At 39.8% G+C, this 12593-nt stretch overlaps 2 protein-coding genes across 2 annotated transcripts in view; one reads left to right on the forward strand and one right to left on the reverse strand.

Moving 5' to 3' along the window:
• The window catches only part of LOC146967373 (proteasome activator complex subunit 4B-like), a 41561-nt gene extending 32144 nt beyond the window's left edge, over window positions 1-9417 (forward strand). The window contains exons 44-47 of the mRNA XM_085761951.1: window positions 1717-1872; window positions 2779-2917; window positions 3160-3293; window positions 7030-9417. Coding sequence (XP_085618077.1) covers window positions 1717-1872; window positions 2779-2917; window positions 3160-3293; window positions 7030-7164 — 564 coding nt within the window. The 3' untranslated portion in view covers window positions 7165-9417. The remainder of the gene's footprint in view (window positions 1-1716; window positions 1873-2778; window positions 2918-3159; window positions 3294-7029) is intronic.
• chac2 (ChaC, cation transport regulator homolog 2 (E. coli)) lies at window positions 9349-12297 on the reverse strand. Its single transcript, XM_085761954.1, has 3 exons — window positions 11901-12297; window positions 11057-11092; window positions 9349-9963 (listed from the first exon to the last, which is right to left on the reverse strand). The coding sequence occupies exons 1-3, from the start codon at window positions 12033-12035 to the stop codon at window positions 9568-9570; spliced, it is 567 nt and encodes a 188-aa protein (XP_085618080.1). The 5' UTR covers window positions 12036-12297; the 3' UTR covers window positions 9349-9567.
• Window positions 12298-12593: the final 296 nt, after the last annotated feature.

Here is a 12593-nt window from a genome sequence, read left to right on the forward strand (position 1 = left end):
TTAGTGATCCTCCAGACTCACTTTTTTTTTCACTGGGAGCATAGTGGCCCCTAACTTATAGTTTTAGGAGCACAAGCAGAAAATTTGGGGGAGCACACACACACAATCAACTTGCAAAGCAAATATTCGCATTTCCTTGTCATACTCGCACCCATTGGCACAGTTTTTTGTTTTTTTTAAAAAAGGGGCAAATTTACTGGTTTCACATGGGTTTCAAAATGTCTCAGATTTTAGGGGTAAAGTGCCCCCATTTAGGGACAATCTGGAGCCACGTTTAGACTTTCTATCTAGAGCCAGCTACCATGAGGTCAAAGACAGATCCCACGAGTGTCAACCATATTGTGTTTAGTGATAATTAGCTAATTGTATCATGCTATGCTAGAACATTGAACAATATAAACAGAATGTTACCATTGCCATGCTCACCGTATGAAAAAAATAATGATTGAACGAAAGTTTTCGAACACAGAATAAAAGAAGAACAAAAATAAAAACAACAGTAGAGACAACGCAAAATAAAGCAACAACGAAACTTAACAATTATTTATGTTAAAAAGGAGTGCGAAGAAGCCAAAGCTTATTAAAACCCACCCACTCTCCCTATGTTAATTCCAATATATACTATAATTTAATGTACAAGCAAGGGCAAGAAAAAGTATGTGAACCCTTTGGATTTTCCTAGTTTTCTGCATGAATTGCTTTGCTCTCCATTGCAAGCCTGAAGTTTTCCACTCCACAACACTAATGGGAAAATGTTTGTGGACAAATGAAACTAGATTCATTTTTTTGTATTTTTATTTATTTATTTGTATTTTTTGTACGTGTAAAAATGGCACTGCATACCAGCATGTAAACATCATCTCAGAGGTGAAGTACGGTGGAGGGAGCATCATGGTTCAGGGCTGCTTTGTTGCCTCAGGGCCTGGACAGTTTGCATCATCCAGGGCAAAATGACTTCCAGAGTTGATCCAGGTTTCCTACAGCCAGGATAATGTCAGGGTGGCTGTCCACTAGCTGAAACTCAGTAGAAGTTGCATGATGCAGCAGGACAATGACCTAAACATTGAAGTTAAATCTACTATCTAGATCATTTAGAGTAGCTTAAAAAAAAAGAAAAGGTGCCTTTTGGAGCGGCCCAGTCAGAGCCCAGACCTGAATCCAATAGGGATGCTATGGAATGACCTCAAGAGAGCGAACATGGCTGAGCTGAAGCAGTTCTGTCAGGACGAATGGTCCAAAACTCATCCTGAGTGTTGTGCAGCTCTGTTCAGCAGCTACAGGAAACATTTGGTTGAAGTTATTGCTGCCAAAGGAGGTTCAACCAGTTATTAAATCCAAGGGTGCACTTACTTTTTACACCAGCACTGTGATAGTTTCATGGATATGTTCAATAAAGACTTGAAATATTATAATTGTTTGTGTGGTATTAGGTTAAGCACATTGTGTTTGTTTATACTTGTGACCTAGATATAGCTTGGATCACATTAAATGGCCAATTAATGAAGAAAACTAAGAAATTCCAAAGGGTTCACATACTTTTTCTTGCCACTGTATGTATGTTAGCATGTTTACATTAGCATTTAGCACGCACCGTTGTGTATTGTACCCTACAGAGCTGCTAGCATTATTCCTGTCCACAATATATCTTTAGTTTGTGCAGGATAAAACCTCAGAGGTTCTGTCTAAAAACTCAAGTCCCATCTCTTCTCTCTGTAGATGGCAGGCAACAGATCATGGCACGCACGCTTCTCCGTCCTGACCTACCTCCAGATCATGGTTTTCTACAACTTGTTTACCCTGCTCAGTTTAGCCGCCCAGGTGTCCCGCATCCGAACGCTGGTGATGCAGCTGTTGCTGGACGAGCAGCTCGAGGTAATGTAATATATGCACACACACACACACACAAAAAAAAGGCGGTGCACACTGCTTTAATTCAGCCACAGCCACTCTCTAAGGTGTAATTGTCAGGGGGTTATAAATGGCCACTTATTGTCCCCTCGCCTCTCCTCACTAAATCTTAATCCCTCTTTTCTATTCACAGTTATTGCTTAAAAATACCCACATTACCTTAACGCTCATTTGTTTTGACTGTTAATATCGGCAAACTGTTGCCATGTTAATAAATAATTGACACTACTTGTGCACACACATCTCATGTGATATTGAGCTACGTCATCTTTTCGTCCGGTCCGTGTCTCACTCGTGTCTGTGCTTTTAAACCCTCCTTCAATCTGTCTCTTCCCCATTGATCTGGACGTACAGGTGAAAATCAATAAACACTATGCTTCAAGCCAGATGTCTAAATTACAAAAGCGGTTGCTGTGCTTAATATTTTGTAAACTGTCTAAGTGTACAGCTGGAGGGACGTGTTCTCTTTGTATCATTGTCTGCTCCAATGCATCAGCCGTCACTCAGCGCTTATTCATAATTTAAGCAAAGTGATGCAGGAAGGCTGTGATGTTCTGCAAGTGAATTTTTACCTCGGCTCAACTCAGTATCTCTCCCTCCTCCTCCTCCTCCTCAGCCTCTTCCTCCTCCTCTTTCTCCTCCTCCCCCTCGTCTGCTCATCTCTGTCCCATGTACCTCGCTTTCCCCCGATCTCCTTGCACTCACCTCTTTTAATAAATTGTGTACACATTTCTCGCCATAAAAACTGCCCTAAAACTGTCGGTTTTGATCTTTGCAGGTCTTTTTTTTTTAATTCCGACTCTTTCTCTTTCCTTGCTGTCCCTCCCTTCATCCTTCCCTCCATCCTTCCCTCCCTCCCTCTCCCTGTAGGTGAGGGACATGGCAGGCACCACCCTCAGTGGTTTACTGCAGTGCCAGTTCTTCCCTCTGGACTCCAGTCTGCAGACACAGCTCCAGACGCTGAGTCAGACTTGCCTCCCCAAGGCCAGAGGAGAGCTGGCCTCCACAGGTACACACACACAGACACACACACACACACACACACACACACACACACACACACACACACGCACGCACACACACACACAGAGTTAAAATGGCCCTAACCATTTCAAGGTTCACAATTCCCGCAGGATAAGAAAGGGTAATAGGGCAAGTATTACTGTGCCTCACTGTGTGATTGTGACGTGCACGTAAATGTGTTTATGTGTGTCTATGTGTGTTTGTGTGTGTGTGTGTGTGTGTGTGCAGACTTAGTGCGGCGCCATGCTGGAGTACTCGGCCTCAGCGCGTGCATCCTCTCGAGCCCCTACGATGTCCCAGACTGGATGCCTCAGATACTGATGGACCTGAGCGACCATCTCAACGACCCACAGCCTATAGAGGTATACAACACACACACACACACACACACACACACACAGCAGTACACACTCAGGCACACACACTCATATACAAACACCTAGCCTGACACAGTGTGAGCTGAAAGAATATAATTTCATTGTCCAATTGAGGGGAAAATTGTGTCTTTTTGCTTTACTTCAGGCATGAAGAAGACATACAATGTAATCCGTAGTGCAGAGTTTGAATAATACATTACAGTGATGGGAGCCAATGATGATGATAATTTAGAGCTTCTCCTGTTGCAAAGTGAAAGAGATGAGAGAAAGAATACAATTGAATACAGTTAAAAAAAAAAAAACATTTGAAACGGACGAATCACCTTCTGTTGTAAAGCCTCACTAAAGGAATACTTGTACAAATTCTCCATAAAAATGGCACAAAATAATAAAGGACACTGAATGAACTGTAGTTTTAATCGGTTTAGCTTGTCAGGCTTGAAGCGCCTCCTTGTTTCCCTCCTCAAAATCTGGTCTAAGGCTGTCTTTACACTGCACGGTTCAAGTGGCCCAATTCCGATTTTTTTCTCTCAAGTGGCTCAGATCGGATCTGTAACATGAATGTGTAAACGGGACAAATGCGCATGGAATCGGATATTGTCAGATCAGATTCAGGCCCCCGTTATATGTGGAAATAAATCAGATACAAATCGGATCTCTGCCAATACGTCTGCAGTCTAAACAGACAGATTGGATCTTCCCTGGCAATGCGTGTCATACGTCATCAATGATAATATTAATTCACATGCTCACGCGTCTCGCTGAACCTCTGTAGCCCGTGATTGACACGTGGGGCTGACCTGGACTACCGTGGCCAGCTGTGGCCAGCTGTAATCACTGTCACAGGCCTTACAGTGTTTAATAAACTCGTCGTCCCTGTAAATGAGGGAAACCTCAGTGACCAACGAGTTAAAATAACGGTTTAAATAAATAAAAAAATAATTTTTGTGGTGTCCGCGCGTCTGTTTTTTTCCCCCTCACTAGTTCTTGTTTTCATATAGCCACTACAGTAACATTCATTTCTATGCGGATCGATACGAGGGCAAGCGAGGGAGCACGAGATAAACACCAGATTTCAGGTTTTCCTACCGGCAAAAACTGAACCGAGCCGATAAGAAATCAAGAGAGGAAAAACAAACATTGTATAAATGTGTGAGGCTGTCCCGTCCTCACTACGTGACCGACGGAGGATCAAACGGTGGCACAACGTCACCGTCACTGTCTCATCTCACAGCAGCTCCGCTCCACGCATAGACTGTAAAAAAAAAGGCTCCAAGCAGCCACTTCACTAACGTTATTTTGTAACGTTCACTTTGTAAGTGACGTGTTGGATATAAACTCTGTACACCAGACTCACCTTTGTTTAAAAATATTATTATATTATAGGGGTGGGAGAAAAAATCGATTCACATAGATATCGCGATATCTTTTTTGACGATTTTTAAATCGATTTTTTTTTTTCAAAAATCGATTTTTTTTTTTTTTTTGAATTTTTGAATTTTTTTTTTTTGAATTTTTTTAAATATTGTGCAATGTGTATTTGTTAGCCTCTTTTACATACAGAGAGTACAGGCTTTGAAAAGGGTTTAAGTTCATTTTATAATGGAGTATGTTAATTTATAGGCTCCTACAGTGTTTGTGTGCAGATAAATGTTAAAAATGCGACTAAAAATCGAGAGAATCGGCAATATCGTAGAATCGCAATTTAAATCGAATCGGCATCCAAAAAATCGTAGAAGAATCGAATCGGGAGAAAAGCATATCGTCCCAGCCCTATTATATTATATATTATTATGTGACAATTTCCTGAAATCACTAGTTTATTTCCAGCGGGTTGTTTCATGCAAGCACAGCAGGTGTAAATGCAGATTATCAGATCTGGGTCACTTCTGATAGAACATGTAAATAGACCGTCAAAAAAATCGGATATAGGCAACAAATCGGAATTGGGCATCAAGACCTGCAGTGTAAAGACAGAATTGTTTTGTTTGAAGGCCACGATGTAAAATGAATGTCCTCCATGTTTAAGTCATGACGACATCCTTAGTTCTAGTGATCATCTGTTTAATTCCCCGTTTTTGTGTCCTTGTTGAACCAAGCTAAACTTTTCACTCCAAACTTGTTTCGCCTTAAATAATTTCTCTGCTGCGGATTTAAATTATTATATCTGGCATTTTAACATCAATAAATCATTATGACCTCATTAGTTTTTAATTCACGTAAACAATTGAGACCACGGCGAGGAGGGATTTGTCAGCTGCTGTTGGATTCTACACTGTGTTTTACATCAAGGGTCTCCAGATCAGCAAGTGGCAGTAATTTCTGTTGTACTGCTTCGAGCAGGAACCGATTACCTTGCAAGTCATATTCAGCTGTTTTCCAGTTCCACTATTAAACTTAAGGGAAGCTCCTACTAAAAGGAAAGATAGCGGTTGTTATCGAGCGCTGTTATGGGCTCCTAACGTCCTCTGTTTTTTCTTTTCTTCCGCTCTTCGAAACCAAATGAAGCAAGAGAAAGAACTATCAACGTCCTCCTCATTGCAGGAGTTTAATGCAGAATTTAATGGAAACGTCCTGATTCTGATAAACAAACAAGTCACTTGTAAATGCACTTCATTCCAAGAGGGAAATAAGAGTAATTTGTGTTAAAGCGTTCGAGCCATTCAAAAATGGTTAAAAATATATTTAAAACCACAGTGAATCACACAGGAGCCAGGATCGTGTGTTATATCTGGCTCATTCACAGAGTACAGAACTAATATTCGTCCTCCGGCTTTTCAGCTCATGAGGAAAACACGTCATGAGTTTTGTGACTTGTTTTTGTAAATTGCATTTAAGGACTCAACTTTGATTTATGACTCAATAAAAGCCAGGAATACAAAACCTGTACAGGTGAATGGTTTCTTAATTCAGATCTGTATGAGTTTGCTAACATTGTGAAAAAAGCCTGGAAGAGAAGGCAAGATGGATTATTTCATTAGTATTTATTTGAGGATTACTGAGTAAATGTTTTTGTCAGTAATTTATTAAATTCGTTCGACACAAAGAAACCACAGAGTAACTTGTTTGTGACAATTATTTGATTTGGTTTACTTTATTTTTGGACTGTTTTGCAATTCACTGACTTTATGGTGGATGAAATAATCAGTAAAAATGGACATTATAAAAAGTTGTGCCCATGTAGGAGTTTCATCAACTGCTGGATCATAAGTACTGATGACTTTTAGATGCTTGTTGTAGTTGCTCAAAGTAAAGTTTATCTTAACTACCAGTGGATATTCAGATTCAGTGTCAGACAACTTTATTAATCCCAAAACCAAAGACAACAGATCAACACAAGGAACAACAGGCAGCAATACAGGGAACACCTTATGTTGCAGTTTTATAATGAGTAAGTGATTAAATAGTCAATTTATATTTAAATGTAACAGTAATTTAAAAAGACAATGTTTAGTTGCCTGATAGGAGAGGGGATGAAGGACTTAGCGGCTTGCCTGTATCTTAATATACAATGTAATTAGTAACCAACATTTCCAATGGATGTATTGGACCAAAACACCGGCATTAAATTCTACTCAGGTACAGCGTTCGCTACGCTCTGGATCTGGATTATGTCATTACGTGATGTCTTGAACGGCCATGTAGTCTGGGCATGTTTTGTGTGAGCAATGTGTCAGTGATTCATGTCTAATGGATGATTATTGTGTTTGTTTGTCCTCAGATGACGGTGAAGAAGACCCTGTCGGAGTTCAGGCGCACTCACCACGACAACTGGCAGGAGCATCGGCAGTGCTTCACCGACGACCAGCTGCTGGTGCTCACGGACCTGCTGGTGTCACCCTGTTACTACGCCTAGAGAGAGAGACGGCCAGCTGCCTTCCCACGGCCTCTACAGACTGACTGGCCGAGTACCATGGGAAAATAACTCCACCTTTTTTTTTTTTTTCTCCGAACACCGTTGGGAACTCGAGTCCTCTGTGCAGCCTGTTAAAATAAAAGTCTGATAATGTCGCAGCGGCTCAGAGCCCTGCTCCTGGAAACCTCACGTGCCACTGTTGGCCTTTAGTAAACCCAGCAGGAAAGCAGTCCTGGACAAATCGGTTTTCAAGTAGCTAACTTCATTGGTGTGTTTAGTTCGTCTCACCAAGCAGCTCGACAGCCCCAAAGGTGGCCACTTTACTTTAGAGATTACCACCAGCTACTAGGTTCATTTATTTTTTTTGTTGTCGTTGTTGTAGCAAACTTTCAGCCAGATACCTCTATATATTTTCATATCAGTATTGCTGAGCATTTTATTCTACTTCCAAAGGCTTTTTAAATAATACTGAAGAAGTTGGGAGTTATTATTTTACTAAATATAAGAAAAACATGATATAAATATATAGGATGAATATAAAAAATGACATGAATAGTATTAAATACTGTCAACGCTAATGGTTTTCTCTTATAATATAATCCAGCACTTATGCAAAGTGATCATGCTTATAACTCTATATCATATATAACAATAATAATAATATAAATGAAGTAATTGCTATAAATGTATATATTTGCAAACATATATATAAGTATAATATGCAATAAATGACATAACAAGCTATAATAACATTACATCATGTACCTATATGTGTACAACCTGCTGTGTTGTATCATACAGTAGCTCAGCGCTGAGAATTTACTGTTGTTCCCAGTTAAATAAATTCACTGCATCATTTCTTAGGTGAGATGTATTTCATTTCAGAGAGGGAGAATGAGTGTGGCGTGCTGTATGTTTGCCAGGGTTGACTGATCACGTTAAACACCTGCACTTTATCTGCCTACATCTCATCTCACAACTCGCATACTGTACAATAGCTGCTCACAGACGATTGTGCTATACAAGCATTAGTACAGTATGTTATTATCTTTCTGCAGCGAGTTTTGATCCTTGTGCCAAATGTGTGATGCTGCACAGATGCTGCTGCTGCCGACACTGGTAACTGCTTACAGTACAGTACAACCGTGCATGTGCGAGTGTGTGTGTGTGTGTGTGTATGTGTGTGTTAAAGACGGACAGGATCACACAGATAGTCCTGTCACTATTCGTATTCTACATGTTGAATTTTTGTTTTTTTTTTCCTGATCCAGTGCTGTTGACTTTGATATGCTCACTGTGCTGAGACGCTGATATGTTCACTGTGCTGAGACGTGAGCTGGCAGAACGAGAAGTAGCTGATGGCTGATGCTGTAACACCAATAGGTACATACATACACACACACTGAGACAAGGTAAGTACAGTCTGGAATAAACAGGCTGCACTCAAGTACTTGACAACATGATTACAGTGGTGTGATGATGATACCTTCCTGGAAATTTGTTTTTCTTATCAGGAAGAGTGGGTATTTACCAGAGCTGTATTATCGGTAAATAGTAATCATGATGACCACTAGCCACCGCTAACGAAAACTAAAAAGACAGTTGAGATTTACATGTTGTGTTTCAGCCCTCACTAATAATAACTTTTTTTCTGTGGCTCAGTCAGAAAAAGGCGATGTGAAAATACGTACGTGCACCAATCAGGGTTTAGCAACACGTGAAAAAATGTGATAAGAGTTGTGCGTTTGTTTGCTTACGTTGGCAGCATACAATATCTGATCAAACAACGCCTACACCGCCAACAAGGAGCTATGTTTGTGAGTCTTAAAAACTCATTATGATGTTTTCTATACTGTAGCTTGTTTTGTCATAAATATCCAATCTTAAACAGAAAGAGAAAATATATGATATCGGTTTTTCAGTGGCTTTAAATGTGACAAAACAGCTCTAGAGTAACATTTTACATTTCACACCAATTGTAAGAGCAGTGCAAACCTAATTCAGCTTGTGTTATAAAAGCATAAAATCAGACCAAACATGCCTATGAATTGACATAATAATTCAGAGTGTAGTATTTATTCATTCAGAACATTCTTCCTTTGTGCTGTTGGATATTATACAATAAGCTTATTTAAATCACTGTGGCTTGGATGCTAGTTACAGTACCTTTTATGAATCACAACATTTGTCCTGTTTTGAAGCTTTTAATACATATAATTCTCAGTGTCATGTGCTGGGATGGGTAAAAGGTGACGGTGTAACACTAACGAGGACGAAAACGAGACTTTGTTAACACATTTTCTGAACCCCACAAGTATCCCTATTAGCTCCGTGTGTATCTTAAACCCTGAGATTATTTGCCAAGTATCTCTCATTGATCAAGACCTAAAAATGTAACCACAGTCAACCAGTTTGACTGTGTGAGTGTTTCTGCACACTTTGCAGTCTTTCTCTGACAAGAGTTTCTAGAGAAAACAGGTGAGCATCCAAATCTTCGGGCAGAATTGTTCTCACAGCATCGGCGAGCTGAAACAGGTACTCCGTGTTTTGACCGCTTGGACCGGTGGAGCTGACGATCTGGTTGGCTATCTCCTCCAGAGGGGCGGGGCCGAGGTAGTCTGGATTGTCCTGAGAGCCGATGTAGAGCAGCGTCTGGTTGGGAGGGGGGACGAGAGGTGGACGGGGGTGAAAGGTCACCGTGATGACCTGATAACCACCTTTTTCTCGGTAGTCGAGGTAGCTCTTCACTTCCTGCTCCCGGCCTGTCGGCAGCTTATAGGCAACGCCCCAAACACATCCCTGGAAACAAAGGGTAAGAGCGGAAAAACAGGTTTGACATGGACTGAGATGAATGTACAGCGATCAACTACACACACAGAGGTGTGGAAGAAAACATGCTTTCATATTTCATAACTATTTTAATCAATCTTAGTCATTATTTAAGCTTAAATGCCATAACATGTACCCTTATCTATTAATGTTATAGATATAAATAAATAGTATTAATGTAAGTCACACCCTGCTAACATACAGTATCGTCCTGTGGATGTGATCACAGATTGTGACTCGCTTTAGAAAGATGATGAATGGTTATTTCAAGCTCACCCATAACACTTTTCAGATACTCATCAGTCACCTCTAAATTCATGTTTTTCGGACGCTTACCATGTTGTCACTACATCACAGGACACTCTCTGTATCTCTCCTTATCTCCGCCATCAACTGCAACAAATGATCCCTCATCCAAGGTCACACTACACTGCATTGTCCTTTCCTCTGAGTCAGATGTATAAGGTTCCACCTTCCTTCTCTCTCAGTTTCTTGGCCTCCGCGCTGCAAGTTCTCTAATAATTGTTGGCACTAATACACTAATAAATGACAAGGTGAGTGAATAATGATCCTCAGGTGGTGATAATCTAATTATTACTGTAATAATAAAATGTGATTTTGTTTGCTTTGCCCCTTAACATGATCTGTCTTCCAATAACAGCATAACCTTCATGGCAACTGCATCAAATTTAATTAATACTATAAAGATTTGTGTCTTTTTAGTGGGAGGGAAGCCAGGTATTGCATCTTATTACACATCTATTTAATAACCTGATAAAACTACTAGCATACTGCTGAAATTATATATTGATTAGCTAGCTGACAGAAAATTAATCCACAACACTTCTCCAGCTGAATATTTCTCGGTTTCGGATTGTTGACCATACAAAACAATGGGGGCTTGGGCTAAAATGGGCATTTACGTACTATATTTTGCAGTTTAAGGGCAAAATTATTCACTCATTAACCAAATTACCCTCAAATTAATTAATGATGATTATGATAATAAGATGCAGTTTTATTGTGATGTAATATTTAGTGTGGGAGGGTTAGTATGTCTCACCTCTGGATCCTCCACCAGTGTCACAACCCGGCCAGGCTGTAAAAAACACAGAGGAATAGATACTTTAAAAAAAACAACAGAAAAACAACAGACTAAAGAAATTATAAGAGGGATTATGGGGATAATATAAAACCTGTGCTTTAATATCTAACCTGTAATGAGAAGTGTAAATCTCCATAATAGTAGTCATACATTAGCATCATAATGACCTCTTACTGACATGAACTTATCTTACAGTAACTTTATTTCTAATAATAGTAGCCTATGTCACATTAGTATATTCACCCAGTGCATTTTTATGGATAAAGTCCAAGTGTGTTGTGTTATTACAGGAAGTTAACAATGTGAACAGACTTCAATATCAACTTTGAGAGTTATTATTTTGTATTTATTCAACTTAACTTGAATCCTAAGGAAATTTAACTTAGCTTGTAATGAAGAGTGTAAATCTCCTCAATAATAGTCATACATTAGCATCATAATGACCTGGTATTGACATGTGCACATCCTTGAACTTAATCTCACTTGATTTCTAATAATAGTAACGTTAGGGTAAGTTAGTAGTAGTTAAATTGCTATTACATATTCACCTGGAGCTCAAGTGTGTTGTGTTAGTAAGTTACAGGAAGTTAACAATGTCAGCAGACTTCAATATCAACTTTTGTGTTTCTTCAACTTAACTTAAATCCTAACGACTTACCAGTAACTTACAACTGTAAATGACATGTTTAGAATAGCTCTTTCATTTAGCTTGTCGCTACTTTTTGCCCTTTGTGACAACATAAAGCTGTCTCAGTTACAGCAACGTTGCATGAGGTGCCAAAGCCAAGTATAGGACACTCACCTTGCCCGGTACTCCCCGGTGGTCGGTGCTGCCCTGCCAGAACCGACGACTGAAGCCTTTAATGTAGCCTATTCTCTTTTCTTCGTAAGGAAAGTCCACTTTCCATATCAGAGACCCGTAACCGAAAACCCACATGATAAGAAGACGTTGAGCTAACGGTCCCGGCGACGACAAAAGACGGTAAGAGCCGGACCAAGGGGGCGACGTTAAGTTACAGTCTGACAGCTAGCTAGCTAACAGCGAGAGTCATAATACTGTAAAAACAGACATGTAGTCAGTCGGCTGTACCTGTAGCGGCAGGTGTCCTTTCCTGGTTTTAAAACACGTTCATTACAGACAGTAACGTTACAGCAGCACTAGGTTGATAAGTCATCTGCATTGCGTAAGCACGTTGACTTCCGCGTAACGACTTTCAGAATAAACTTCAACTGTCGATTGTATGATTAAAAATTAACGATACAACCTACACAGAGGGGTATTCAGCAACCAATAAAATAAATATATAATTTTCATAGCACGTTGTGTCCATTGCCGTGTACTGTATCGCTTTGGTCGTGTCTTGAATCCGCTTTGTCTTTTATTTTGAAGGCAAAGCCACAATTCCGGATGTATTAGCTAATTTTACTATTTTAGTAGATTCCTATATTATATTAATCACATATTTACTTTATCTTAATCAAACAAAAATAGCTG

The sequence above is a fragment of the Trachurus japonicus genome, chromosome 19 (genome assembly GCF_045865225.1).
Source record: "Trachurus japonicus isolate A0001 chromosome 19, Traja_1.0".
NCBI lineage: Eukaryota > Metazoa > Chordata > Actinopteri > Carangiformes > Carangidae > Trachurus > Trachurus japonicus.